General features: G+C 38.0%; 1 protein-coding gene across 1 annotated transcript in view; it reads left to right on the forward strand.

Annotated features, from left to right (window-relative positions):
- The window catches only part of SYNE1 (spectrin repeat containing nuclear envelope protein 1), a 308461-nt gene that overhangs the window by 128531 nt on the left and 152706 nt on the right, over positions 1-27224 (forward strand). The window contains exons 39-55 of the mRNA XM_075748397.1: positions 429-582; positions 874-1502; positions 2174-2353; positions 4657-4807; positions 6390-6548; positions 7309-7491; positions 9363-9464; positions 12259-12462; positions 13410-13617; positions 14319-14431; positions 15133-15338; positions 16366-16521; positions 17722-18013; positions 18689-18861; positions 20862-21171; positions 23792-23956; positions 25319-25675. Of these exons, the coding sequence (XP_075604512.1) occupies positions 429-582; positions 874-1502; positions 2174-2353; positions 4657-4807; positions 6390-6548; positions 7309-7491; positions 9363-9464; positions 12259-12462; positions 13410-13617; positions 14319-14431; positions 15133-15338; positions 16366-16521; positions 17722-18013; positions 18689-18861; positions 20862-21171; positions 23792-23956; positions 25319-25675 (3742 nt within the window). The remainder of the gene's footprint in view (positions 1-428; positions 583-873; positions 1503-2173; positions 2354-4656; positions 4808-6389; positions 6549-7308; positions 7492-9362; positions 9465-12258; positions 12463-13409; positions 13618-14318; positions 14432-15132; positions 15339-16365; positions 16522-17721; positions 18014-18688; positions 18862-20861; positions 21172-23791; positions 23957-25318; positions 25676-27224) is intronic.

Raw genomic sequence — 27224 nt, forward strand, 5'->3', positions numbered from 1 at the left:
GCAGTTACTTACCCCCTGCCTAAATTCATGAGACACCTTACATGCAGTGTTGCAGATGACAGGGCAAACAGAATTGCTACATCTGAAAACTGCAGTTTAGCTTCCATCAAAATCATTCTCTTTGCTGGGACTATGCCTGTGAAGAAAAGTAGAAGAACATACCTCCATTGCTTGGGGCACTTCTAACAGCTGATATGAATAGAACAGTTGGAAACATAAAAGACCCAAACTGGTGCTTTCAAGTGTTATGTTATTCCCCAGTTAAGAAATCAACATGGCAGTCATCACATTTGTTACATAAATTCATATTTCCTTCTTTCCTTCCACCCGGCATTGATTTTAATGCTGTCCAGTCAACTGTGGTTTTGATTATGGGAAGTAATTAATTTACATCAAGTGCTTTCATATTTACATCTGACATCCTATAGGATCAACTTCCTTCAATCTCTTGTTGCTGAGCACGGGCAGTTTGATGAGCTCCTGCTCAGGTTTTCAGACTGGATTAAGCAGTTTCTTGCTGAACTACAAGCCACTTCAGAGATAAACACAGCTGATCAACAACTAGCTGCATCTCACAATAAGGTAAACTTTTGGATGTAAATATTAAAGACAGAGAAATTGTACAGTGCATTCAGCTAAATATTCATCTAAAACTAGCATGAGGTCATTTATTTGTTTGAAACCTGATATGCTGTTGCAGTCACATACAGATTTCTGTTATTTGACCATTTTAAAGCAAAATTGTAACACCGAACTGTTCTTACTGAAAAGCCCTCAATAGTACTTGTTTTACTTGTAAGTTTAGTACTGAAATGTTTTCTGAGCTTTTGATTGGAAGAAGAAACCCAGCCCTATTTTCTTTCTTTCCCATAGAACCACTCAATGGAAGTCGAAATTAAGAAACAGCAGTTACAAAGTCTGAAGGACCATGTAGATAAATTGTGTTCTTTCTGCTGCCCAGAGGACCAGCAGACATTGCAGGGAAAGACTGAAGATTGCTTTCAGATCTTCCAGGAGGCAAGTCAAATAGTTTGCCAAAGACACGAAGCTCTGGATCAGCTACGGGTATTCCTGGAGCTCCATAGTGCTGCATCAGGAGTGCTCCACCAGCTGAGGCAGACAGTGGAAAAAACAGGAAATATGGATAAAGCTAAATCTGAATTATTGGAGAAGGAACTCAATGATGTTATTCAAGATCTTAACAAGCTAGAATCTGTTGCCATCAGTTTGGATGGTTCCCTTACTAAGGCCCAGTACCATCTGAAACACAGCATTTCTGAGCAGAGGACCTCCTGCAGGGCTGTGGTGGATAATCTGTGCTTGGAACTGGAGGCAGTTCAAAGCCTGCTGGGAACCAAACAGAGCGAGGCAGAAGCTCTTGGAGCCTTGCGAAGATCTTTCATAGAGCATAAAGAACAGCTACTGAAGAGTATTGAAGATACTGAGGAAAAGGCTGACGAGGAGGGCCTTAAGGAGGCAACACTACAAGCCCTCCAGCAAAGGTGAAAACAATAGTAATGCTTGCGATGATTGGCACTTCTTCATTTGCTTGCAGTCTCTAGACTTTTTATGATGCATTGGAGGCATGTGTGCATTTTCTACCTCAGTACCTTGTTTTCTGAGTCTATACATCTACAAAACAAAATTTTGTAAGTGAGCGAGTTGTTTGGACGGAGGGAGAACATGTGCAGAACACTTAGCCAGTCCTGTTAATCTTTTATATTGAAAGAACAATCAAGAAAGTCTTTGTCTTAGAAATTTATTTTGTCTGAATGGATCCAAGCTCTAAACAGCTATTAGAAATCCCATATAACATAACTATCTCTACTTTTACAGAATTGAAGACTGTACATGTGCTGAAGGAATTGAAAACACTTACTATGATAAAGTATTAATCTAAATATTTGAGTGTATTTCCAAGTCACTGTGTGAGGAGTAGGTATATCTATATAATTGTATAGCTGTATATGTATCAGAAAAATCATATTCTGAGCCCAGTTGTAGCAGAAAGAAATCCAGATAACACTGTTTTCTGAAAAGATATTGTATGAAATGTTAGAAAAAGGGAACTTTATGCACACTATCAGCAACTGTTTAATTCTTCCTTTCTCCTCTTTTCTCTTGCAAAAAAAATAAAGATAAGTAAATTTGAAACTTGCCTTTTAACTTGCAGATTGAGGATCTTTAACCAGTTAGATGAAGAATTGAATTCTCACCAGCATGAACTCCAGTGGCTGATGGACAAAGGAAAACAAATAGCCCAAAAAGATACTACGCTTGCTCCTGAGATCGACAAAGAGACAAATCACTTAGAAACTCTGTGGGAGGATACCAAGAAAGTTATACAAGAAAAGTAAGTAGATCTTAGACTTAAGGAGAGAAAGGAGAGGATTCTTTTAGTGGGGAAAAGAGACCAAGTTATTTACATTTAATATCTTCTTGCCATATTAATCCCAACCAAAAAAACAGGGTTTCTATGTTAAATACTGAGTAGAAGATAAAACTCAGTATAAACCAGGATATTTGTGTAAGTTGTAATTATACTAATAATAAAGCCACAGATAGGTCCTCAGGACAGTACTTACAGATATACTGGGCTTTTAGTTGCATGTTATTGTTTACTCTCCTGACAGATAAGAAATCTCCATTGAGATTTGACTATCACTCCAACTAGCACATACTCTCTTTCTAGCATGTATTTTCCTTCTCTACTGGATATGTGTTTCTGACAACCCTATACTCAGTGGTCCTCAATCATTCTTAGATTTAAGGCTTTCCGTCTGCCCAAGGGACCAGTGTCATAACAATCATTAGTGTATAATCAGTGATATAGGACAATTTTGTACATCAATGAAAGTTGATAAAGAAAGGAATTAAAGGAACTAAACTAAAGAAAGTTTCATCTTACCCTTTTCTTTATCTTAGATGCCTCTTCATCAACTTTAAAGAAAACTTCTTTAAATGTTCTTTTTTAAATTTGCATGGTAAAATTAAGCGCTAGAATCATTCAATACTGCATCATCCTCAATGTACATAAATTTTGTCTAAGTGCAGAAGCAGTTCTAAGCCTGGCTTCAATGAGCATATGCAATTTGGTGATCCCCATGTGACTGCTGGGTTGGAGTACTGGAATGATATTTTAAAAAAAAAATCATTTGTGCTGAAAAATGATTTTTTTTTTCCCTTAGGTTTATATAGTGTAGTGTTATTCTATTCTCTTGATTAACACCATGCAGATATTTGTAAATATGCTGCTTCTTAACCGTATCTGTGTATTATTTCCTTCTTGAAAATATGCACTGCTACATGAATTGCATTTCTGGTGTTTTTTTCCACCTGAATTCAGCCTGGTTTTCTAGTGCACTTTTAAAAGACTTATAAATTTGAAGTAAGTGGAAGAAAATGATAGCTTTGTTTAAAAATGTCCATCGCTCCTTTTTCTTCAGCACTGCTACTAATTTGTATCTCATGTTGCAAGCTGCTGCAACCCATTTTTCTTACCTCTAGAAGTCCTTAATAATAGTAAACAAAGTAATTTCCACATACATGTGCCAGAAGCTAGACAGTACCAGCCTAGTAGTGAAGAAAATGTAAAAGCTGTTCCTGCCTCATAGATGCATTATTGAGAGTAAATGAGTTGGCCAGTTTTCACGTATTGGGGTAGTTGTTGCCATCTTAATACCCAAAACTGAAAGATACTGGTTCTGTGATTCCTTTCTAACATAAAAATAATTCTAATTTTTGTTTAAATTAATAGTTTAATTTTAATTATTTTGAACTGTTCTCTCTCTCATATAGACAGAATTTTAGACCCTCCTGAACCTGATTATTTTGGAGAGCTCTGAGGAGCGTTCAGAGAAGTGCCAGCATCTAAAGTGATTACCTTTCTCGCCAATGTCATGTTTCCCAAATTCCTTTCATTGACAAACACTGTTCTACAACTAAACATATCCAAAGTATTAATCCTCCTTCTCTCTCTTCAGTATAAACACTGGGAATCGATTGAATAGTTTTCATTTTTTTCTTCTGTCCATTGCCTGAGCAGAAATAGGCTTTTCTGGAGAGGGGGTGGAAAAAAATGATTAGGCTTGTTCTTGGCAGGTTATTTTGTTCTCAGTAGAATGACAGGTAAATTGAATGTAATGCTTTAGACCCAAAAGCATGCATCTGACAGTTGGAGAACAAGATAGTCAGACTTATCTTGCATTGTTGTAATCTTTACTTCTGCTTCTTTTTACTCCCAGAAATACTCCATGTTAAAGAAACAAGTTAAAAGTTAAAAAAGTTAAAAAAATAAGTTTAAAAGTTAAAAAAAGAAGAACTGTGAGTGTTATTATAGTGTGGTTTCCAGCCAGAAAGATGCTAAACTTAGGAAGTGGGAAGCTTGAATTCCAGTTTCAGTCTTTTGCTCAAGTCAGTTGTTTCGATATCTGATACATATAAGATGGCGATTCATATACTGTCCCTTCAGTGAGATGTTTTGTGATGTATGGACCTACAGTGATTTGTAAAACCTAAATATTAATATTTCCTTGGCTGCCTGAAACATGTTTAGCACTGCATCCTGATTTTCCCGTGGTGAATCACTGTGTCACATTCTCTTTCCTTCAGAAACGTGACAGCAAATGGTGCTAACGCAGCCTTTTCACATTACAGAAAGGAGCAGTCCTGCATTCTTATCGATCTGATGAAGGAATATCAGAGCTTGAAGTCAACGGTAGTGAAAGTCATAGACAGTGCTGACAGTGCTTCTGTAATCAAATCCGTTTGGAAGGATCATGAAGATCTTAGGCGAACTTTATCAAAGGTAATTACATGTATTTTCATTTGAGGGATTTAAATGATCTTTGATTTAGATGGATTTTTCTGTTTGAACAGTCCCCTTGAGCTGTGTTTAAAGTTCCTTGAATTTACTGTCAAATCTTGTCACACTGACATTCATGGTTGAAATTGTACTGATTCTGATGAGGAAAGAATATGGTCCTTTCAGCATTTTGGTGAGATCCATTAATGTGTGCTTGATTGTTGCTATTTATAATTTTAATACCTAGAAATGCAAAATATTAATTTATATGGAAAGCATAAGTTATCTGCTTTTTATATAAAACAGCTTGAGAATATATTCCTCTCATAGTATGAGGATATTTCCAGTCAACATAAACGTTTTTCCAAATTGGGTAATTTTTTTAATGAATAAAAGTCATTCATGTCCGTCTCTTTCCCTAAGATACTTATTCTGTGGGGTGCAATGTTGAAACCAGGCATTGAGCAGAGATAAGGAATTTGGATCCCTGCATTCCATTTATTTCACTGGATCATGTTTCTAAAACTCTAAATTCTGCTATCCATCAGCCTGTCAGGAAAAACAGTTCTGAGTTAAATTCTTTCCATTCATCTGGACAGTAATTTCATTTGGAAGTCTATTGAGCTCTTCATTAAAAATTCTTCAGTCAGATCTGTATAAACCTCATTCTAAACTGTGTGTGTTTATGGCCTCTTTTTAATAGAGATTTTAACTAGAACTGAAAGCCAGAACAGAGCTCACCAGTCTAACAAATAAATGCGTGTAACTTCCACGTGATTCCTCCCCATAATGTGAACCCTGGGCTGTGGAGAATTCCCTGCTACAACAGTGACCACATGTAGGCCTGAAGGAGTCGGAGTCCAATAAATATTTTGCACAACTCCTACCATAATAAAGTAGGCAGGGCCACATGGCCACACCGCATCCCGATTAGCAGCTTATCTCTCATTCTGATCTGTAATACTTGTTAAAGAATAAAGTGTGACATGCTTACTGTGATCCTTTCTCAGTATGTTGTCACCTCTTCAGTGAAGTGTTTTAAAGATTTCCCTATGCCTAGAATTGCAAACTTAGTAGCCCTGAAGATTTTGTCTAATTCCTTTCTGAACACATTTGTACTTTCATTGTCCAGAATATCTAGGAGTGACAGGTTTTACAATTCTAAATTTTGTTTGCGGCACCCTCTGTTTACACTGCTGTAATTCCAGAACTGATTTTAGATACTAGTTAGTCAATGGTGGGGTCTTATTATTAAATTTTAGACATGAAGGGTCTGAAGAATAATCAAAAAAAATTGCCTTAAGTCATGAAGGTAGCTGGTTACCAAGTGGGGAAAATTCAGAATTTATTATTCCTACTTGTGTGCTTTATTTATAAGAACAATCATACTATTTGATTACGCTCATGAGAAAACCATGTCAGTTGCTCTGTATTTTGTGCCATAGTTAAATATTAGATGGTATGCTGAATGAGAATTATCAAATGCATAACATATATCACAGGGCTAGGGATGGGTGCCTGGAGAACTGGATTTTTCTTTCTTTCTTCAAGGCTTCATTAAACAAACAAATATTTATGTCCACAGCACGAAGCTGCCAAGAATGATCTGAGTGATAAACAAAAAGACCTGGATACTTTCACCAGTAAAGGAAAACATTTGTTAGCAGAATTGAAAAGGGTGCATAACTGCGACTCCACTGCGGTAAAAACAGACATGAACTGTATGGTGGACAAATGGCTAGATGTAAGAGTCTGGTGTTTCCATGCTGAATACAGTTTTAAAGTTGGGCTAAGGTTATAATATTAGTATTTTCTTAGGATCTTAGAGTGCAATTGTTTAGTAAAGTTTTCTCTGAAGCATATCTCAGAGGGCTAATCGTAGGTATTTGGCATCCATTGTACGCACAAAATTGTGACATCCCTTTCATAGATTTAAAACAATGTCTTATAACAATGTGTGAACCTTGCTAGTATAAATTTCCTCAGTGCACACTTCTGAGTATAAATTTGGGTTGGATTCTTACCTAATGTATGCCAGTATTACTTTATTAAAGTAAATTGGACTAAATAAATTAGGCAGTAAATTGTATTAAGCTACACCATAAAAGATGTGAATATGTTGAGAAAGTCAACATTATAGCAGAGAAACATAAAAGTTAATATTTTACTTTTTCATATTTATACAGCTATATTAGCAAATTCCTACAATAAGTAAAAAAGATAAATGTAGCTGGTTTTAAAGATAAAGTTTATTTGAACATAAAACTCTTATCCAGTAAAAAATTTACAAATTTTTAGAAATGGTCACATACGATTTCTGTTCATTTTATGATCTGGGTAACTAAATTGAAATTAAAATTCAGAACTTAGACCTAACTCTAAGGAAATTATTTGGCCTAGGCTTACTAATTATTTCTGATGCACTTGTCTTACAACTGGCTGCAAAATAAAGAAATCTAAAATTAATTTGTGAATGGTACTGATACAGTCTCATCTCCTAAAAGGTGTCTGAAAGAATCGACGACAACATCGACCGGCTGAGTGTAAGCGTGTCTCTATGGGACGACATCCTGAAAACTGGAGATGAAATGGATGGATGGTGCAATAAGTGCATTTCTCAACTGAATGAAGGCATCAGCAACTTGAGTAACAGTCAGAGAATGGAGGTCCTCCTGAAAGACTTCCAGGTGCTTTACGCAGAAACCATTGATAAAAATCTTCTGGACCGAGATCTCAAGTGCTATCAGGCACATAGATAAGGCTGCGCTAGTGTAGATCACTGTGTCCCCTGTTCAAGCAGTGGTACCACTAACCCAATGGCTAGCTGACAGCATTCCAGTCCTTTTCTGAAGTCGTTTGCTTCTGACAGAAACAAGAACGGCACCTCTCTTACTAAATCAAAGCTCCATAGTTATTTTGGCTCTAGCAATACATGACAAAGTGTTCTTACAAGCGCAAAAATTTCAAAAAGCATGGCATTGGCCTGAAAACTGTTCCAGTAGAAACTGATGGAAATTTTAGACAACTTCAGCTGAAGTTAAGCAAAAAATGAGTAGCTTCTAAAATCTCATCTAAGAAGGTAGATTCTCTAGATTAAAAAAAAAAAAAAAAAAAAAGATACACCAGACTGGAGGGCAAATTTTAATGTCAGGTTCTAACAATTTCAGTAAGATGATGTCTTTCTTTACTGGATAGTATTAAACTGTTTTAGAAATCTAGCCAGTGTTCAGGATGCATTCTGCCTCTATTGGCTTAAAATATACAGCAGATCAACCACAGAATGAGCCATACTCTGCATCATTTGAAATAAATGCTGTCCTTAAGAAGAGGCTCAGTGAACATGTACAAGTAGTATGATAGGATATGAAATGGTGTTAAATTTGTATTTGGGTCAGGATAAGATTTATCTAATGTCTTTCTGATTAGTATAGCAATCAAACCACCTAAATTCATTGCTACTAAAATTGATTTGGAGTAAGAGCAGCCAGTGCTCAAACCACAGGTGTGCCTGATTCACGGGAGGGCCAGAACAGCAGAAGACATGAGCACTGTGCATACATTTGCAGTCACAGAATGTGTAGTTCATACTACTTTTTTTGCACTTTCTTTTGCAAAGACAAGAGGAAAGCCAGTTCACTGACAGAAGGGTCTTGCCATTTCAGCAATCAAAAATAGATGAGCATGGGCAGAAATAATCAGTGTACCTTTTATATGGTCCATAGCAGTGGACCCTTTCTTGATCAGTCACCTAATATTATATCCTCCCTAGCACAGAATACCCCCTGAGGATTCTTCTGGGGCCACTGAACTTCTACTATTCAGGCCAGATGTTAAGTGCAGCAATTTAATCCTGAAATCCACTATCCAATCTTTTAGTTAGACTGACCTGTTTGAATTTTTTAGAAAGAAGGTTTGGGTAATAGGCTACACACATCAATTACTTGCCTAATACTACAGAATTGCAATTATACAAATTATGAATGTCTCTTTCACTTTGCTATTACTTTTTTAATAAGTAGATTATTTCCTTAAAACTTGGATCTATATGACCACGATAAATACAAGGTCCAGATATGTCAGTGCATATATAGCAGCATTTTTTAATTCCCTTTTGAGGTTAAAATTTATTTCTGTGTCTAATTTTTTTCCGAGAGCTCCCTTCCTTGTAAAAAAAAAGAAACCCAGAAGGCACATTATTATAGTGTGCATGCCATTACATGGAACCTAACAACAACAGGAGATTTTTCCAGTCAAATAAACAATGACATTCCAATCTTTATTCAGCCAGTTTTAAGAAACTAAAGCTGTTAGACCATTTTAAATGCTAAAAATGTGTGTGGTTATTTTAATGGAGGGGGAAAAGTTTCCGAACTGAGCCTAATAAAGGAAAATAGATGGGAGATTTTTAGAGGCTAAAACTAATAAAACAACAGTGTTTTTCCTCTGGTTGCTAAAGTTTGTTTAGATGTTCTTTCATTTTTGCAATTGATGGAGCATCCTTCTGAAGGTCTAAAACCTTCTTGCGGTTTGGTATGAAACTTTGACATCTCTTTTACAGTCTGAAGTCAAGGATAAAGAACTGAAGTTGGAGGAGCTTCATTCCAAAATTTCAGATCTTAAAGAACTGACCCATAGCCAAGAGCCTCCTGCAGATCTCCAGGTAAAATAAAGATATTGATAATCACAGACTGTGCTCAAATAACTAAGAAGAAACTCCTCCTGAAATTTCTCTCTCTCCTGTACTGCCTTTTACTTTTAAGGTGACAGATACAGCATTATTTATATGTATCATAACTATTCTTTGTTCATATATTTTTAGTTTAGTTAACTTTGTTTTTTTCTGAAAAAAATATGCCATAGAGTAATTGAACATTAGAGTTGTAAAAGTATTTTTTACTAAATCGAAAGAGTAATAGTTTATAAGGTATCTGATCAGATATGAGACAGATGATATTCTCTACACTGCACAACATTAATCCACGTAATATGTGAGTGCATACACACTTTGCCTCTGAAAGAATTATAATGCAGTAAAATATGTTCATTTGCTTTATCAAAGCAAAAGCATTCTTTAGTGGACTGGAATTAGTGCCCTGAACTAGCTGTACAAGAGAGGGGTAAAATACGAACACTGAAGGTGAGCTGTTGAACTTTTGTTATTGGCTAGGTCCTTATTTTTTCTGTTCTAGGGCAGATGCCTATTTTGGATGTTTGATTTCAAATGGAAATTGTTATGTGAGATTATTCACTTTCAGTGTCACAAGTTTTAAAAGATAAGCTGACTGCTGACTTCTGTGATTTCCACAGGCAGGAAAATACATCAACAGATATTTATTTCAAAACCATTTATTAGATTTTAACAGAACTTATTATAACACTCAAGCCTTGTCCTTATCTCGCCATGACCATACACGTAAACCTAAATTACCAATCAGATATGGGTAAAGAACCCTATAGCATAAAGATGTTCAAATTATATGGAAGTGCTCATGTTCTCCCAAATTGTTTCCTTTACGTGAGAGGTTCCAAAAATTCAGGTTTAATCATATGTTTCATAATAAATATCTGTCCACTTACTTAGAGAGCAAAACTCAGAGCAAATTATTTTGCAGAATATCACTGTTAACCAACACGTACCTATTTGCAACTACTAAATATGATAAATACAATAAAAAATTTAAATCATACCTACAATAATTGTAGTTGATAAATGCAAATTTGAAAATAAAACCTCACAAACTAAACATAAATCCCCAAATTATTTGCCAACATTCAAATGCTAAATAAATAAACTACAGTATGATCAGCTCGTACCCTAAGAACATAAACAATTCCTTAATTGAATTTTCAGTAGCTACTTTTTATTAATAATATGTGCGCAGTTAACATCTACTATAATTTCACATATTACTGTCTTTGAAAAGGTTAATGGGCAATATTCTAACTTATTTTTGTATTCAATTTTAATCTGCCTTATACTGAAATACTTTAAGCCTCAGTGCTCTTAAGTGTCATGTGTTGGTTTTGTGTGGCAAGGTTTTGGTAGCTGGGGGGGCTACAGGGGGGGCTTCTGTGAGAAGCTGCTAGAAGCTTCCCCTGTGTCTGACAGAGCCAATGCCAGCCGGCTCCAAGACGGACCCGCCACTGGCCAAGGCCAAGCCAATCAGCGCCTCTGTGATAACATATTTAAGAAAGAGAAAAAAACAGTTAGAGAGCTTTTGCAGCCAGAGAGAAGAGTGAGAAGATGTAAGAAACTCTGCAGACACCAAGGTCAGTGCAGAAGAAGGGGGAGGAGGTGCTCCAGGCACTGGAGCAGAGATCCCCCTGCAGCCCATGGTGAAGACCATGGTGAAGCAGGCTGTCCCCCTGCAGCCCATGGAGGAAGGATGAGGGGGTGTAGCGATTCCACCTGCAGCCCATGGAGGACCCCACGCTGGAGCAGGTGGAGACACCTGAAGGAGGCTGTGACCCCGTGGGAAGCCCGTGCTGGAGCAAGCTCCTGGCAGGACCTGTGGATCCGTGGAGAGAGGAGCCCACGCCAGAGCAGGTTTGCTGGCAGGACTTGTGACCCCATGGGGGACCCACGCTGGAGCAGTCTGTTCCTGAAGGTCTGCACCCCGTGGAGGAGACTCACGTTGGAGAAGGTCATGAAGGACTGTCTCCCGTGAGAGGGACCCCACGCTGGAGCGGGGGAACGATGAGTCCTCCCCCTGAGGATGAAGAAGCGGCAGAAACACCGCGTGATGAACTGACCGTAACCCCCACTCCCCGTCCCCCTGTGCTGCTGGGGGGGGCCGGAGGTTGAAGCCGGGAGTGAAGTTGAGCCCGGGAAGATGGGAGGGGTGGGGGGAGGTGTTTTTAAGATTTGGTTTTATTTCTCATTCCTCTACTCTGTTTTGCTTAGTAATAAATAAGATGAATTCCCTCTCTAAGTTCGGTCTGTTTTGCTCGTGATGATAATTAGAGAATGATCTCTTCCTGTCTTTATCTCGACCCATAAGGGGTTATTTCATTGTACTTTTCTCCCCTGTCTAATGAAAGAGGGGAGTGATAGAGCGGCTCTGGTGGGCACCTGGCCCTCAGTCAGGGTCAACCCACCACATGTCACCAATTGGTATTTCTTCTTATGGAGCTAGTTGTGCTTAGGTCATGTTCTGTATATATGGCATATTAGTAAAGGAAAAAGAACTGTTTAATTTTTCAGAAGTGGATAACAACTTCAACAGTTTACAGTCTGCCTGTATATAAGTTAGTATCCCTTCTTTGGATTGCTGTATATATAAGAATTAATTCTGAATGGTTGACATTTTTATTTATGTAAGTATCTTCAGTTACAGATTTAAAGAGCGAAATTATCATTATGCGTCACTTTCCTACCTTCCATTTTTTCACTCAATATTCACCATAACAATTGTTTTATTTAAATGCTTTAATACATAACATTTTGCTTTTAGTTTATAGAATCAGATTTGAGGCAGAAGTTGGAACATGCCAAAGAAATGTCAGAGACAGCAAAAGAGACACTGAACGATTTCAGTACCCAGAAGATGCAGTTACAGAAGTTTATTGGTCAGATGACAGACTGGTTAACAAAAGTGGAAGAGACGCTGTTAAGCTGTGCACGTAACCTGGATCCTGGAGCTCTAAATAAAGTGAAGGTTGGTGCTGAAGAAAATGAATATGCTTTTTCTTATGCAGTCGTCTTTGCTTTTTTTTAGTTTTCGCTAAGCATTGTACTTAATTTTCATTTGATAAAAAATATATATCTCCTGCACAGCTGCTAGAGTATTAGCAAACAATACAATTTTTTTTAAGAAGTTGCACCAGTGAACAAAAGTTTTAATCTATTAACACAAACCTTTTAGAAAATTATAATGAATAATATGGTTGTGACAAGAAGCAGTTTTGTTACATTGAACACTTCAGTCATTACTCCAGCAAATTTACAAGTTCATTGACTCCCTTGCAATATAAGTTATGAACTTATAACTCATCACAGTACAAAACTCTAGACTGAAAATTTTAAGACAAATTTCTACCTCAGAAGTCCTCCTTAATCTTCATATTTAGCATTCTTTTATCTACATCCTAGAGCTCTCTTGATTGCATACAATTATGCACATCATAACATGACAAACCACGTGGAGTTTTTTTTCAGCATTAGCACACGTTAATGTTGGTATACTAGCCAATTCAAATTTAATTTTCAAACAAAAGTTCTTCTCTAGTCAAATGAAAACTCCCTTTCATTCAGAAGTCCCGCCAAATACCAGTGTCATATTGCGCCTCACATGTACCTTCAAAACTTTGCTGAAAATAACTATTGCTGTTCTGTATGCCTTGAAATTTATGTATTTTTTAATAGAGTAGTAAACCATGAGAAACAGCATTTTTCACATTTCTGTGATGGCTCTTTAGTTTCAAGGATTCATCTCACTTGGAATATTCAGGAAACGTGATCCAGTACTTCCCTTCATTGTGTCTAGGACTTCCAATAGACCGTGGGAGGAAGGAGCATATGGGAGGAGGAGGAATGCTTGAGGAAAAGAGAGGGCTCTTTTGTTTCTTTACAAATGTCATATTTGTGTTGTAACTTCATTTTCAGGAAACACAAAAAGACCTTCAGCTTCAGCAGAGCAGCATTGACTCGACCCGTGAGAACCTCAACAGCCTGTGTCGCAAATACCATTCCGTAGAGCTGGAAACTCTTGGTGGCACTGTCATTTCATTAATAAAGAAGTATGAAGCTGTGAATCAGCTCTGTTCCCGAACACAGGCCGGCATGCAAGAGTCCTTGGAAAAACATTTCCTCAGTGAGTCGTCGGGCTTGTTAATATGAGCCGTTAGCCCGCAGCCATGAACCATTCTGGAGCCTGCCAGAGTTTCCAGTGATGTCACTTGCAATTACAACTTTATTTTTCTATGGAGCCTTCCAAAAAGTCCTGTTACCAGGACTATGCTATGAAACAACACATTTTACAAAAACAAAATCCAACTTTAAAAATGCGATATGTATGCAGGCAAGCTCAGCTCCACCTTTCTTCACTCTTAGTATACATCTCTTGCACGTATACATTTTGTGTGTTTGCCATAGAGATTTATATAACCAAATGGAGATGTTTATAATGTAAAAGTCCCCATCTGAAGTATTTCCTGGGCTCCCTGGATAGTCAGTGGAGAGAAGCAAGCAATTTTTAATCTTATATATTAAGATAATAATCTAGATATCTAGCATTAAATTGGGACATACCATAGACTGAAAATTCCTGTCTTTTCCCATTGACTATAAAGGGTAGCCTAGTGTGACTGTTCAAATTTGGATGTTTACAGTGGAAACGTAACTTTTTGTGAAATGAATCCCACTCCCCAAGGTCATTGAAGGCAATGGGACTCGTCCTGTTAGCTTTTCCACACCATTCCTGAAGGATAAAAGAATTGCAGAAGACAGTTGTATTGTGGATAATGCTGCTTCTTAAAAAAACATTCTCTTCTCTATACTTTTTTTTCCAATAAGATTCTATGCAAGAATTCCAGGAATGGTTTTCTGGTGTGAAGGCTGCAGTAAAAGAATCATCTGACAGGTCTGGAGACAGCAAAGCAATAGAGGCAAAGCTACATGACTTGCAGGTATAGTAAATTTAAAAAAAAAAAAAAAAAAAAGGAATTAGCAATTTAACTGTATGTATGCAATTATATCTCTAAAATAATTTGTAGATGCTATTATATTTATTGGGTTTGTTTCCCAAAAGTTAATGTAAGAATGGTTCAGGACAGCAATATGTACTGTAGAGGGACTACAGTGGAAACAGTGTTCACTGTTTTGAGAGATGAGAATTTAATTTCTGGAAAGTTTATGTATGACTAAACTATTCTTGTTTCTGATTTTTAATCTTTTTTCCTTTTTTTTTTTTTTTTTTTGCCTTCTTTCTCTTCCTTTTCCTACTTTTTCTTACACTATTGTTTATTCAGTCTTTCAGATTAACACTGATATGTCAAAGCTTATCTGTGTAGATTTTTGATGGGACAGAACACAAATAGCAGACACCTATTGCAAACAGCCCTCGTTCCTGAAATGTATAACATCTTCAGTACATGACTAAACTGTCCAGAGAAAGACAGGACAACCTTGGGACCAAACAGGAAAATTGAGCTCTGTGAATTGTAGCACCACTTAATAAAATTTCATTTGAACTATCTGCTTAGAATTTTTTCCATAGTTAGACATGCCTCCCATCTTGTTGGGGAAATCTGACCACTTCTAATAGAAATATTGCTTATCTTTAGTTATTTAATCTTGCATGTTTAAACTGTATCTTTTCATTACGCAGAGCGTGCTGAATTCTGTTAGTGAGGGACGGAACAAGTTAGATGCTGCCTGCAAGGAAGGAGAAAGTTTGTATGCTTGCTTACCCAAACCAGTCGTGAGCCATATTCAGGAGCAAATAGCGAAAGCTAACCAGAACTTCCAGGAATTCCTCAGCCAGAGCATGAATGATAAGAAGGCCCTGGAAGCTTGTGCCTCGCACCTGGGAAGGTGAGTAATACCAGTAGGCACAGACTGTCCGGCTGCAGAAATACAGGGTACAATTGGAAATTGTTTCTAGTTACTCTAGTCCTGTTTCCTTTTTTATTTGGAAATGTTTAAGAGAAAACGTAGTTCTCTGCTGAAAACAAAGCAACAGGTCTTGCTCCAAGGGTATTGATTTGATTAAAGAATGGAAGGTCAGGATCATATATGCGGAAGATCTGTGGAGCTCATGCAATCCCAAATCAGCAGTTGGAATCTCATTAATTTCCTGGAAGGAAAAGGTGTGATGAATTTTCAAGTTCTGCCCTGGGGTTTGAAGACAGTACACTTTTTACACAGCACGCATTTTTCCTGTCCCATTCCAGATGGACATATTTCCGAAGGAGCTAATAAGAAGATATTCTTAAATTATTACTTGGGGCTGGAATTTTACGAGTTCAAATATTTTTAGGTATATCTAGATTCAACACTGTTGCTAATTGACAGCAATGTTAACGTAGCACTAATAGGTAAAACAGCAAGGTGAGATGGTGTGCATTCAAGTAAGGAAAAGGTTTTCAAACTTAGGGCCAGTTCTGAGCGCTCAAGGTTCCAGTTACGTTCTGCTGGAGGAATTCAAAGCACACACAATATTTCCAGTGTTCTAAGTGTCAATACTAAGTAAAAGCTCATTTTTACCCATTTTTTTATCTTAGACTAAATCATTATAAGGATTTGGAAAAAGCTTTCTTTTGGTCTGCCTTTATTGAATCTAGTAATAAATAAAAGCACTGTCACTTTAAATTTTGGAGACTTCTTTTCTCACTGTAGTTCCCATGATTTTGCTGAACATTTTTAGAGAGTTGGTGAATATTTTTAGATTAGTAGTCACTGTGGAATTACGTTGTGTGTACAACTGTTATTCTCGAAGCATGAAATTGATACCTAGCTTTATTTTCCTGGTCTTGTGGATATTGAAAGAACTGAGTTAACTTCTTACTAACTTTACTCCACCTGAGAAATATTTTTAAGGGAGTGTTTATCTGTTCTGTAGCTTTGAAGATCAGCACAAGAAACTTGGCCTGTGGATACATGACATGGAAGAAAGAATAAGCACAGAAGCATTAGGAGAGAGCAAACAGCTTATTCCTGAGAAGAAAAAGGAGGTGCAAAAAGTGGAAAAGTTCCTGGAAGAGTTACTGAATTCAAGGTAGTATGAAATACATTTCCTGAAATACTCTCACTTTTTTCTTCTGCTAAATCAACAGTGATACTAAACTGTTGGGATAAACTGTGTCTGCAAAAGATAGAGAAAGGTGTTGTAACATACTCTATGAAAAAAGGCTAAATCCATATACTTCCAGTTTTAAGGTAAGTGGAATTTGAAGCCAACTCCAAAATTTGATGTTGATACATCTCTCATTAAGAAAAGCTTATCTTCATTAATAAGTGGAAACTGAAAAATATTATCTTAAAAATATTGCTTGTGAAAATAAATCTTTAAAATATTGCTTGTAAAACCAATAGGAAAAATGACACTTATCCATTTTAAAATTGTCTTTCTGTCTGTCCTGCAACACTCAGATTCAACTGGGTTAGCAGAATCCACTTTCCCATATAGCCGACTTTATAAAAGAGCTCAAATAACATCCACACTGCCTGTGAAATCTTTCTAGAATTCAGACTTAGCCAACACATGATGAAGTAATTGCCTTTTTTAGTACACAGTGGTTTTTCAAATTCTTTTTATTTTATTATTAGGTTGGTGAAGATAGAACAGAAATAGTAGTCAGTTGTGCAAGCCTCACAGCATGCTAAAAGAAAACACCCAGTCTCTACCTATTCCCTTGAGACCGATTCAAGACATTTTGGTCTGATATGGATTCCCTGTAATCACAGGGGATCAGGAAGGGTGATCCAGTAGATTGAAATTAATTGAGACTGTATAAACCCACAGTTTTAATCTCTTTTACTGACCCTTGTAATGAACCACAGAGTCAGTGTCTAATCCTGGACAAATCGCCTGACCTTTCCAGCATGCTTTCCTACCTGTCAAAGACTATAAACTTCCCAGATTTTACAGGTACAAAAAGGTAGAAGTTCATAAAGAACTGGAAAGTCTGACAGCCAAGAAGAAAATTAAGTTAGCTTTTCATTCAAAGATTCCAGTGTGATGATTCTCAGCACCAAAATCTGCAAGAAATGGCACTGTACACAAGTAAAGATATTATTCGATACACACTGCTTATATTTCCTTTCAGTCTCTCCCAGCTAACCTTTCTGCTAACTATGAACTCCACCACTGGTGGAGAAGGTGATTATGTCAGCAACCTTCATAACTTCTCATAGTTGCTATAACAATATCATACACTTTCTGAAACTGATTTTCAGTCGCAATATTTTCTTTCAGGGAATCTTTTGATAAGCTGTCCCAGATGGCACAGGCTTTAAATGAAGAAGGACATGGTGCAGGAAGAGAAGCACGCCTGGCCTCTCAACATCTCACCAATTATCAAAACATGGTGAAAACTGTCAAGGAGAAGCTACGAACATGTCAGCTTGCACTCCAAGAACATCTCACTTTGGAGGAGGCATTACAGAGTATGTGGTCATGGATGAAAGAGGTTCAAGATAAACTGGCATCATCAGAGAGCACTGTTGGTAGCAAAGCCACACTAGAGAGACGACTGACACAAATTCAGGTAAAGAAGGGTACAACTAGAGATTACACATCAAGATTAACATTGGGTGTGAGCCACATCAGTGGAAAAAGAATATTTTTATTTTTTATTCTTTCTACAGTTATGAAGGAGAGGATTAGAATTTAAGATGATCTTGGCAAATTGGTAGGTGCAGTATGAAAAGGATAAAGGGTAATGGAGACAGGTGCCAGATATTACATATAATAAGGAATAAAAAATTATGAAAATGTATTTTCAGGTCCAAAAAAGCTTTCTAATGGAGGGGAAGCCTTGGAATTATTGACACAGAGAGGCTGTGACATGTCTGTCACAGAAGGTCTTCAGGAACAGGTTAGACAAAAATCTGTTAGGAAGGTCATCAGTGTAGATCCCACCATGGGCTTTCTTGAGATATCTTCTAGCTATGTGGTGCTGTCTTTCTGTGCAATTATCTACTGCAACGTGAGCAATATTTTAGGATGACCAATGCAGCAAAATATCTGTATGACTGTGGGAAAACTGCTAGATGACTTGCACGTAGTAAGGGACAGGCAGTTACAAGAAAAGGTGCCTAGGAATTCATACTGGGCATGGCTGTCAAGCATAAATGAGATCAGAGAAGATGATGTTCACTGTTTCACAGCTTTCACCTCTCAGCAGGTTGCATTTGATTTTTTGACTTATTTTGCCTCACAGGAGATCCTCTTACTCAAAGGTGACGGTGAAGTTAAGCTGAACATGGCCATTGGCAAAGGAGAACAAGCACTTAGAAGCAGCAATGAAGAAGGACAAAAGGTGATACAAACTGAGCTTCAGACGCTGAAGGACGTATGGAATGACATCATTAGCACCTCAGTGAACTGGCAGAGGTAAAACTCCCTGGAAAACACAGGTCAGACCCTGCCATCTTTGCTTACAAAGAGTGGTACCTTGCAGCACATAGGAGTCCATTCATTCAGTACTGGTATGTGAGGGGAAAGTCGTATCATCAGAGAGAATCAAAAATGCCTGAAAAAAAATACATCCTTCTATAAAAAGATGAGTTGGGCCTATCAGATGAACCAAATTTTATATGAGATGCTAATTTCAAAATAATAGAAATCATACAAATTCATACAGGCTAGAAAGGTATTTCTGAATTACTGAACCTCTACTTGGGCAGGACCAAGAACATCTACAAGATATTTATCTACCTTTTACTTACAAAACTCTAGGAAAGTTTATCAATTCTGTCTTTCATTATGGTTTTTAATTAAAAAAAAAATAAAATCCTAATATCCACTCCAAATAATCTTTCGTGCCAATTAAGCTGATTTCTTTGTGTCTTAACCTTGGTAGAAACAGAAAGTTTTTCTTATTGCCTGTGGGAGAATATTTTTTGTATTTGAAGTCCTCCATCATCTCTGTTCCACACAGACTGATGTTCCTCAGTTTCTCAGTACTAATACTTTCTGGATCTCTTTCATCCTTGTTTCTTTTTCAGTAGATTGCAGACTATCAGTACTTTGTCTACATTTTTTCTTGAAAGATAATAACTGAAAGTGAGTTGACTTCTTACTGTATTTGAGATCTTATTAATTCTGAATAGAGTATCAATATTTTCCATTTCCTTCATACAACACTCTTCTTAATCCAGTCCAGAATGAGATTTTCCTTTCTTTCCAACAGTTTCACATTGTTGAATTTTGTTTACCTCTTCATCCTCTACTATCTCCAAATCCTTTTCCACAGTACTAAACATAGGCAGTTATCCCCAATTTTGTATTTTTATATCTGATTTTTCCTTCTTAAGTAAAGCATTATTTTCATCATCAGATTCCATCTTTTTTAAATTTCTTTTAAGAACTTCTGACATTTGATTCCTGTCATCCAACTAGCTGCAGCCACTCCCTGGTTGCTTTCATCTGTGGGTTTTACAAGCACTCTCTCTCCCATCATCCCAGTCATTACTGGATAGAAATGGGCCCTTGGTGAACTTCTACATGATCCTACTTCCTTAGTTCTCTAATGAAAATAAAGTTTTCCCAGCTTCAGAAAACTCATAGATCTGCATTAGAAAACTCATAGATCTGTACTGTAGATAATCTGAGTCCTAAATATCAGCTGTCAGTGGTGGGACCATAATAATAATAAACTGGATTTTTTCAATTGGAACTGGTGCCACTTTCTTACTTAGTGCAAAATCGTAATACAATTATATGTAGAAAATTGTAATGGGCTACCTTCAATATTTCACTCTAATTTCACCCAATGTTTGTCATAAAATATTATTTAGATTAGGCTAGACCATTACATTTTGAATTAAATCCTTACCACACTCATGTCTATCATTAAGTCCAGTGGAATGAGAATTACATTCCTCAACAAAAATCCCAGAGAAATCTGGTGATCTGCTAGAGGGAGCAATATATAACAAAAGAGAGTATTTCTTATAAATTGTAAATGGGACTATATATAATTGATTTTTTTCTTCCAAAACTTGCCGGAATATCTCTTAATTGTCCATAATTTCATAGGCTTCCTTACACTTTACTATTCTGATCATAAAGAACTCCAGTAATGCTCTGTATTTTACTTTGCTGGACAGACACTGAAAAGTGCTTTTCATTAGTCTGAGACAGACAGATTGCTCATGTAACCTGTAATAGGGAAGCAGTTGTATCGGGTTATACGCAGTAGCCCAAAGAACACAGGAATTCTAAAATAGTCTGGATGTAAGTTGACATAGAAAACTAAAGCAAGATGAGGGAAAAAGCATATTCTAAATGTATGGCGACAGTCAGTGTAACAATTAAGGTATAAGAAGGCTCTTTTTTTCAGACTTTTGAAAAGTTCTCATCTATACTGTGTATGTTTCTTTTAATGTAAGCTGCCTAGAGTCTGTCATTAGCCAGTGGAATGAATATCTGGAAAGGAAAAACCAGCTGGAGCAGTGGTTAGAGAAATTGGATCACAAAGTGGAACAGCCTTTAGAACCACAGATTGGTCTGAAGGAGAAGTTTGCTCTGCTGGACCACTTCCAGGCTATTGTTTCTGAGATAGACGATCACTCTGGTGATTTACAGCAACTCATTGAAAAAGCTGTGGAACTGTATGAGAAAACAGAGGATGATTTTTTTGGAGAAGCAGCTCAAGAAGAACTAAAAACACAGTTTAATGACATCACAACTGTAGCCAAGGTAAGGTAAAGGCAAAGGTCCCCATTTCAATTAACTAAAATGTTTCAACATCTGTATATAAGTCTAAAAGTTTGATGGTCGTATTTTTTTAGTAACTAAAAGATTGACTGTGTTTGAATAGTCTTGCCTTTTTTTATGGTTGCGTCTAACAAAAAAGTTGGACATAGTCCACTAAAATTCACTTGAATGCAGAACAGATATTGGGAATTGAAATTGGTGGTGTTATGAAATTTGAAAACCAAAGGGCATATATTTTATTCCTAGTTTGATATATACACCAATATTTCTGACATTCTTCAGATTTATTTTAATCTAATTCTTTTGCATTCATTCCTAGCACTTTTTTTTTTTACCCTAGAATGGGAAAAACGAAATACCTCCCTGAGCAGAAAACGTATTTTCAGAAAGAGAAATCCTACTGTCAGAAAGATATATGCCCATATTTTGTGGTGTTTCAAGCCATTAAGCACTGCACATGCTATACAGGTATTCTCTTTGGTTTCTAAGGAGAGACAGATAAGCTCACTGAGACCTTCTGCCAACCAGACCACGACAGTGACACTGGCTTTGAGTTACAATCCCCACCTTCTCAGCATCAGGAAGAGGCCACATAATAGCAGGCTAATGTAAGACTGAAGTAAACTGTAGATAAATTCAGTAATCTGAAGTGTGGTTCAGGTTCTCATATATTGAGAATAGTGCTGATGGCCTGTAGGTAATTAATCTCTAGTCTCTATAAAAATAGTACCAGAGTAAAAAATTAGTGGAAGATCTAAGAAATTATCTCTTAGGAAAAATGTTAGATCTAGGGCATATGAATTTATTTGTTTAGTAAAAATCTGAATTTTTCTTACTAAACTTGATAAAGGAAAGTCATTATGTGGAACCATGTACTTTGGTTTTGGATTTGCTTTTTTTAATTTTTGAGATAAGATATACTATTATTGTCATTGTTTTATTGCTTTAAACATAGACCATAGATATTAGCGCCCTCTCAGATGTATCTAGTCTGTAATTACCATCTAGTTTGTAATTACCATCTAGTCACACACACTTTTGGTTTTATGATGAACTTTTGCTCTCTTTTTTTTACTGGAAATAGTAAGCTATGAATCTGGTTTCTAGCGAATCAGTGCAATTTCATCCTCATATAACTCTGCTTCTTTCAGTGGCGTTAAATCCGGAGCAATACCAAGATTACTGACTCAATACAATGCTTTTAAACTTGTGTGACAAGAGTATCATAAGTGATAAAATCAATATTCATCAATGAATTTAATTTCTTAAGCAAGAAAGACAGCTTTGCCGTGTTTCCCTTGGGAGAGAACAGCACTGACTGCAACTGGTAGAAGCCACTGCCACTGGCAGAGACGAGCTAGTTGCACTTTGCCTCCACTCTCCTCTTCTACTGGTGCTGTATTTTGGTGTGACCAAAATAAACAGAGGTGTGTGGTTGCCTTTCTGGGGGCTCTTTTGCTTCCCTAGGGAATTATCTATTTTGTTTAGAGTCAGGCACATGTGGACAATTTCCACTTTGTTGTTGCATAAAATGCATTAAGCTGTAAAAACTTTGAGGATTTACTTTAGGTCATCTTCGTTTAGCTAGTAACCATTCACTGTCTAGGTGGTCTGACACATTCTGAGAAATTATGATGATTATTTTCCGAGGGAACAGCAGGCCTTATTAATCTATCTTAATTTTTTAAAGCATTAGTTGAATGTTGAGTTATTCAAAATTAAAAATAACTGGAGTTTAATCCATAAGTGGTTTAGTTTGAAACTGATTTAAGGACACTTAGATCTAGAGTATCCACAAAGAAATGAAAAGTTATTCGATTAGCTCAGTTCACTTTTGGTTGGTTTTGATAAACATTCCTGAGTGTTAGATCACAAGAATATCAGAACAAATCTACTCAGTCAAACCAAAGGCAAATCGAGACCAGTGCACTATTTCACCTTTTCATAGTAAGTGAACTGGCCCCACACTAAGCTTACATTAAAAAGCTAAGAAGGAGCCATGACGCTGTTGTTTCTCTGTGTCAGGGAAAGCATCCTCCAGAGCTGCAAGGCAGGTGGCTAGGGACGACCACCAGTTGTGATCTGATGGATAAAATGGGACTCAGCAACATAAGAACCTTTTTCACTATTGAACAGCAGAAGTCCTCCTTTGTGGTCTTTGTATGGGACATCCCTGTGACTCTGCTTAGCATTTGTAGGGACCTGGTGCTCCCAAATGAGAGCTATGTTTCTGGCAGCATGGTGCTGCCTGGGATGACTCACAGGTGATCTGTAAGACCCTCTGCAGGGGGCGTTGGGAAAAGCATGCCAGAGTTGCACAGCTGCAGCTTTGATATCTATTATACATTTTGTGCTAAAGGATGTATTAAAGTACATTTTTCATATATTTTTCAGAAGGCTTCTTCGTTGTTTGCTCCAGCAGAACATGCCTCTCCAGACCAACCTAAACCAAACCTTGTGCAGTGTAGCACTGTTTTCTGCTGCTATAAGCTGTGCTCTATTCATCGTTCAAATGGATGCTATAGAGTCAAACCAGTATTTAAGCATTTTAATGGGTTTGTTTGTTTTTGTTTTTGTTTTTTTCTTTCTATCTGAATGATAGGAAAAAATGAAGAAAGTGGAAGATATTGTGAAGGATCATTTGCTATACCTTGATGCTGTGCATGAATTCACAGACTGGCTCCATTCTGCAAAGGAAGAGCTGCACCGCTGGTCAGATGCATCTGGAGATACATCAACCATACAGAAAAAGCTGGCCAAAATCAATGTAAGATAGATATGTTAGCTTCCGTGATTTCATTTGCGATTCAGACCCTGTGCTCTAAAATAGGCCAGAGCAAAAATGTTGTGGGATCTTGCTCTTTGTGTATTTGAAATGGTGATTACATTTCAGTGAGCAAGCTTTCTACGCTGTGTTTTCTACTCCCTTCCCATATGAAACTGATGGAGTAAAAGTACAGACCTGAGCTAACCACAGCACACATGGAAAGAATTTGCAAGAGCGGAAACCCAGTGGCATCACAGAAGAATGCGGCTTAGCTGATTAATGAAAACTGCTCTGTCCTCATCCCTGAATATGCCTTTTCCATGAGCAGAGTTGTCTGAATCAGTCCGAAACAACCTTTTCTGATTTACATGAAATTGAGATACATAAAGCGGTGCAAGGGTTGTTCTCCCCAGACACGGCAGAAATGTATGGGTTGCCTCCCTGGGTATATTCTCCTTACCCTGGCATCCATTCTGAGGCATGTGAGTGCCTAAGCAAGTTACGTATTCCTGAATGCAACATTAAAGCAGACCGCCTGTTTTGCTCATGCCTGATGTTTACGTTCAGGTACTCATGTTAGCAGCATTTTAGTCTGCTCCTAAACAGTGAACAGACTGCTAGATGAGGATTCAGGAAACCCGAGATCAAATTACAGATTTGCTGTACTCTCTTGGATAGTTTTCAGTCTCCTTTCTGTTCAAGCTCCCCACGTATAAAATGAGGAAGGGAGGACATAGTTGTTTCTAGCTCATAAGACTAACGAGAATAAATAACATTACTCTGGCATGCAGTGATTGGGATGATATTTATATTCTCCAGCTTCTTAAAGTGAAAACTCCCAAAATTCCTTTGTAGCATGTGTACGATTGAAATAGGACACTGTAGAAAGAATAAAAAAAAGAAGACATGTGCAACCAATTATGACACATCACAGATCATGGGTAGGCTGTAAAATGCTTTTTCTGAGGAGCTCGCTTGTGTTCTTGAAATTGCTATGAGCAGCTACATACCAGCGCTTCTTATGTAAAAGATCACAACAAAGTTGTTATTTTCCTTCGCCTTCACCTAAACAATATTTTTCAGAACCTGAAAGAAGTTCTTTCTCCCCTAAGCTTATGAAAGTTTCAGAATCGCTGTTCAATCGATGTAAAACCCTCACTTGACGCAGTTTTATTTTCATCCTTCCTCCGGCCGAGCGCGGAGCCGCTGCTGCCGCCGAAGCCGCCGCTCGGTGCGGGACGCGCCCCCGCTGCGCGCTGCCCCCGCACCGCTGCGCGCTGCCCCCGGCTTGCGCGGTCCCCTCCTCTTCCCAAGGGTGACGATGTCAGCTCTGCGGGTTACCATGGCAATGTCGCCTTGCAGGAGCTGGTAGAGTCCCGCCAGATCGGCGCTGGCCGCCTCGGCCGAGTGGAGACGCTGGCTCCCGCCGCGAAGCGCAGCACGGCGGCCGGTGGATGCCAGCTGTTGGCCGCCGAGGTGCAGGCCCTGCAGTCGGACTGGAAGCAGTGGGAAGAGAGCGCCTTCCGGAGCCAAAGCAGCCTGCGGGATGTGCTGAGCCAGATGGCCCTGTCGGAGCAGGAGTTCGCGGCGCAGGTCGCGCAGCTGGAGGAGGCCGTGGAGCGGTTCGGCGGGCAGCTGGCCGCCTGGTCCCAGAGCCTGGTCCCCCTCGACAGCCGGCACACCGACGCCGAGGTCGTGGAAAGCTGGCGCAAGGAGAAAGTAAGGTCACATCTCTTTTCCTAGCAGCTTTTCGCTTGTAAATGTACGGTGACTGTGGGCAGAAAAACTTCTGCCAAGCAGGACTATCAAGTAGAAAACAATAAAATGTATTCGTGAAAAATAGTTCTGTGAAATCCCAACTTTCCAAACTTTTTTTGTAACTGTAATCGTAGCAAGCAGTGTTTATAGAAGACCTTTCTTTCCCTGGCCTCTGCTGTACCAGGCTTAGCGAATGCTGCCCGGATCTAAGATGATAAAAACAGGGGTTGCCTCTGAGAAAGTGAAGGAGCTAGCACACCAGCTCCAAACTTCTCTTCCAAGTTGCTCAATGTTTCAAGCACTTGATCGGGGAAATGCGAAGCATTTCCTAAAAGCCAAGTAGCAGCTGGAACCATTTCTTTCTTATAATTTGTCAGGAGTGTGTTGAGCTTATACTTTCCATTTCTTGAAATATCCTTCACATTTCTTGAAATATCCTTCACATTTCTTGAAATATCCTTCACATTATGCACGCTGAGATCTAGTCCAGTGCATAAAGAAGTTACACTTACTGATTGCTTTGCTGTGGAATGCAGTGGAATTTAGAGACATAGAGAGGTTGTTTCTGTTCCTGATTGTCGTCTAGCAAAAATTTCCACGTGTATGTATCACACATTATATAAATATGTATATATTCACAACAATCAAGATACACGTTTGTATCTCGACTACTGTGAATTACAAATTTTGCGAAAAGATAGAATAGTTCCCTTTCAGGGTAGTGTTGCAATGAAGCAGTTTCAGTAAAGGAAAAGAGGCGTGTGATGCCTGCTTTCTGACCCCTTGACTGAAGAAATATTCAAAAAACCCCAGAACACCTTCTCTTTGAGCTGAGGTTATAACTCTCCTCCTCCAACGTCTGTGCCAAGTTATTTCTGTGGCTTCCCCTTTCACAAAATTCCCTGACACAGATTTATGGAACTTGCTTGCCTGAGTGCCAGGAGGTATCTGTTAGGAGTAACAAAGGTGACATTACATTGGAGCAAATAATGGTACAAATATGCAAAGTCTTCCACGTTTATGTGTTTTTAAAAAGGAAAGCAAGACATGGAATTGTCATCAACATACAGCAGCGATTACCAGACTTTTTTTATTTTATAAATGGAGAAGTACTAAATTAAAAGGATATTGCTTTTATTAGTAGTATATATACTGTGGAGGTACAGTAGCTCTATGTAACAACACTTTATTTAGATTAGACAGTTGTAAATTGCCTAAGGTGGAAAATGCAGAGGAACCTCAAGACTTATTATGCACAGCCCTACTATGTGATTTTATTTATACTTAGAGGAAATGTGACAGTAATCCTTCCATTTCTGGACCCCAGGGATAGGTCCTATTGTGAACATAAAATAGCACTGCAGCTTTCCATTTCCATTGTCTCACAGTGATTCTGTTGCCATGTAAGCCAAGGCCACGAATTAAAAATGCATTTCCTAATTCTCAGAATTAGCAAGCCCATTCTGTTATGCTCAACCTTTGTTCTTTTAGGTATCTGCAACATCAGAGC

This window comes from Balearica regulorum, chromosome 3 (assembly GCF_011004875.1).
Source record: "Balearica regulorum gibbericeps isolate bBalReg1 chromosome 3, bBalReg1.pri, whole genome shotgun sequence".
In the NCBI taxonomy this organism is placed as follows: Eukaryota; Metazoa; Chordata; class Aves; order Gruiformes; family Gruidae; genus Balearica; species Balearica regulorum.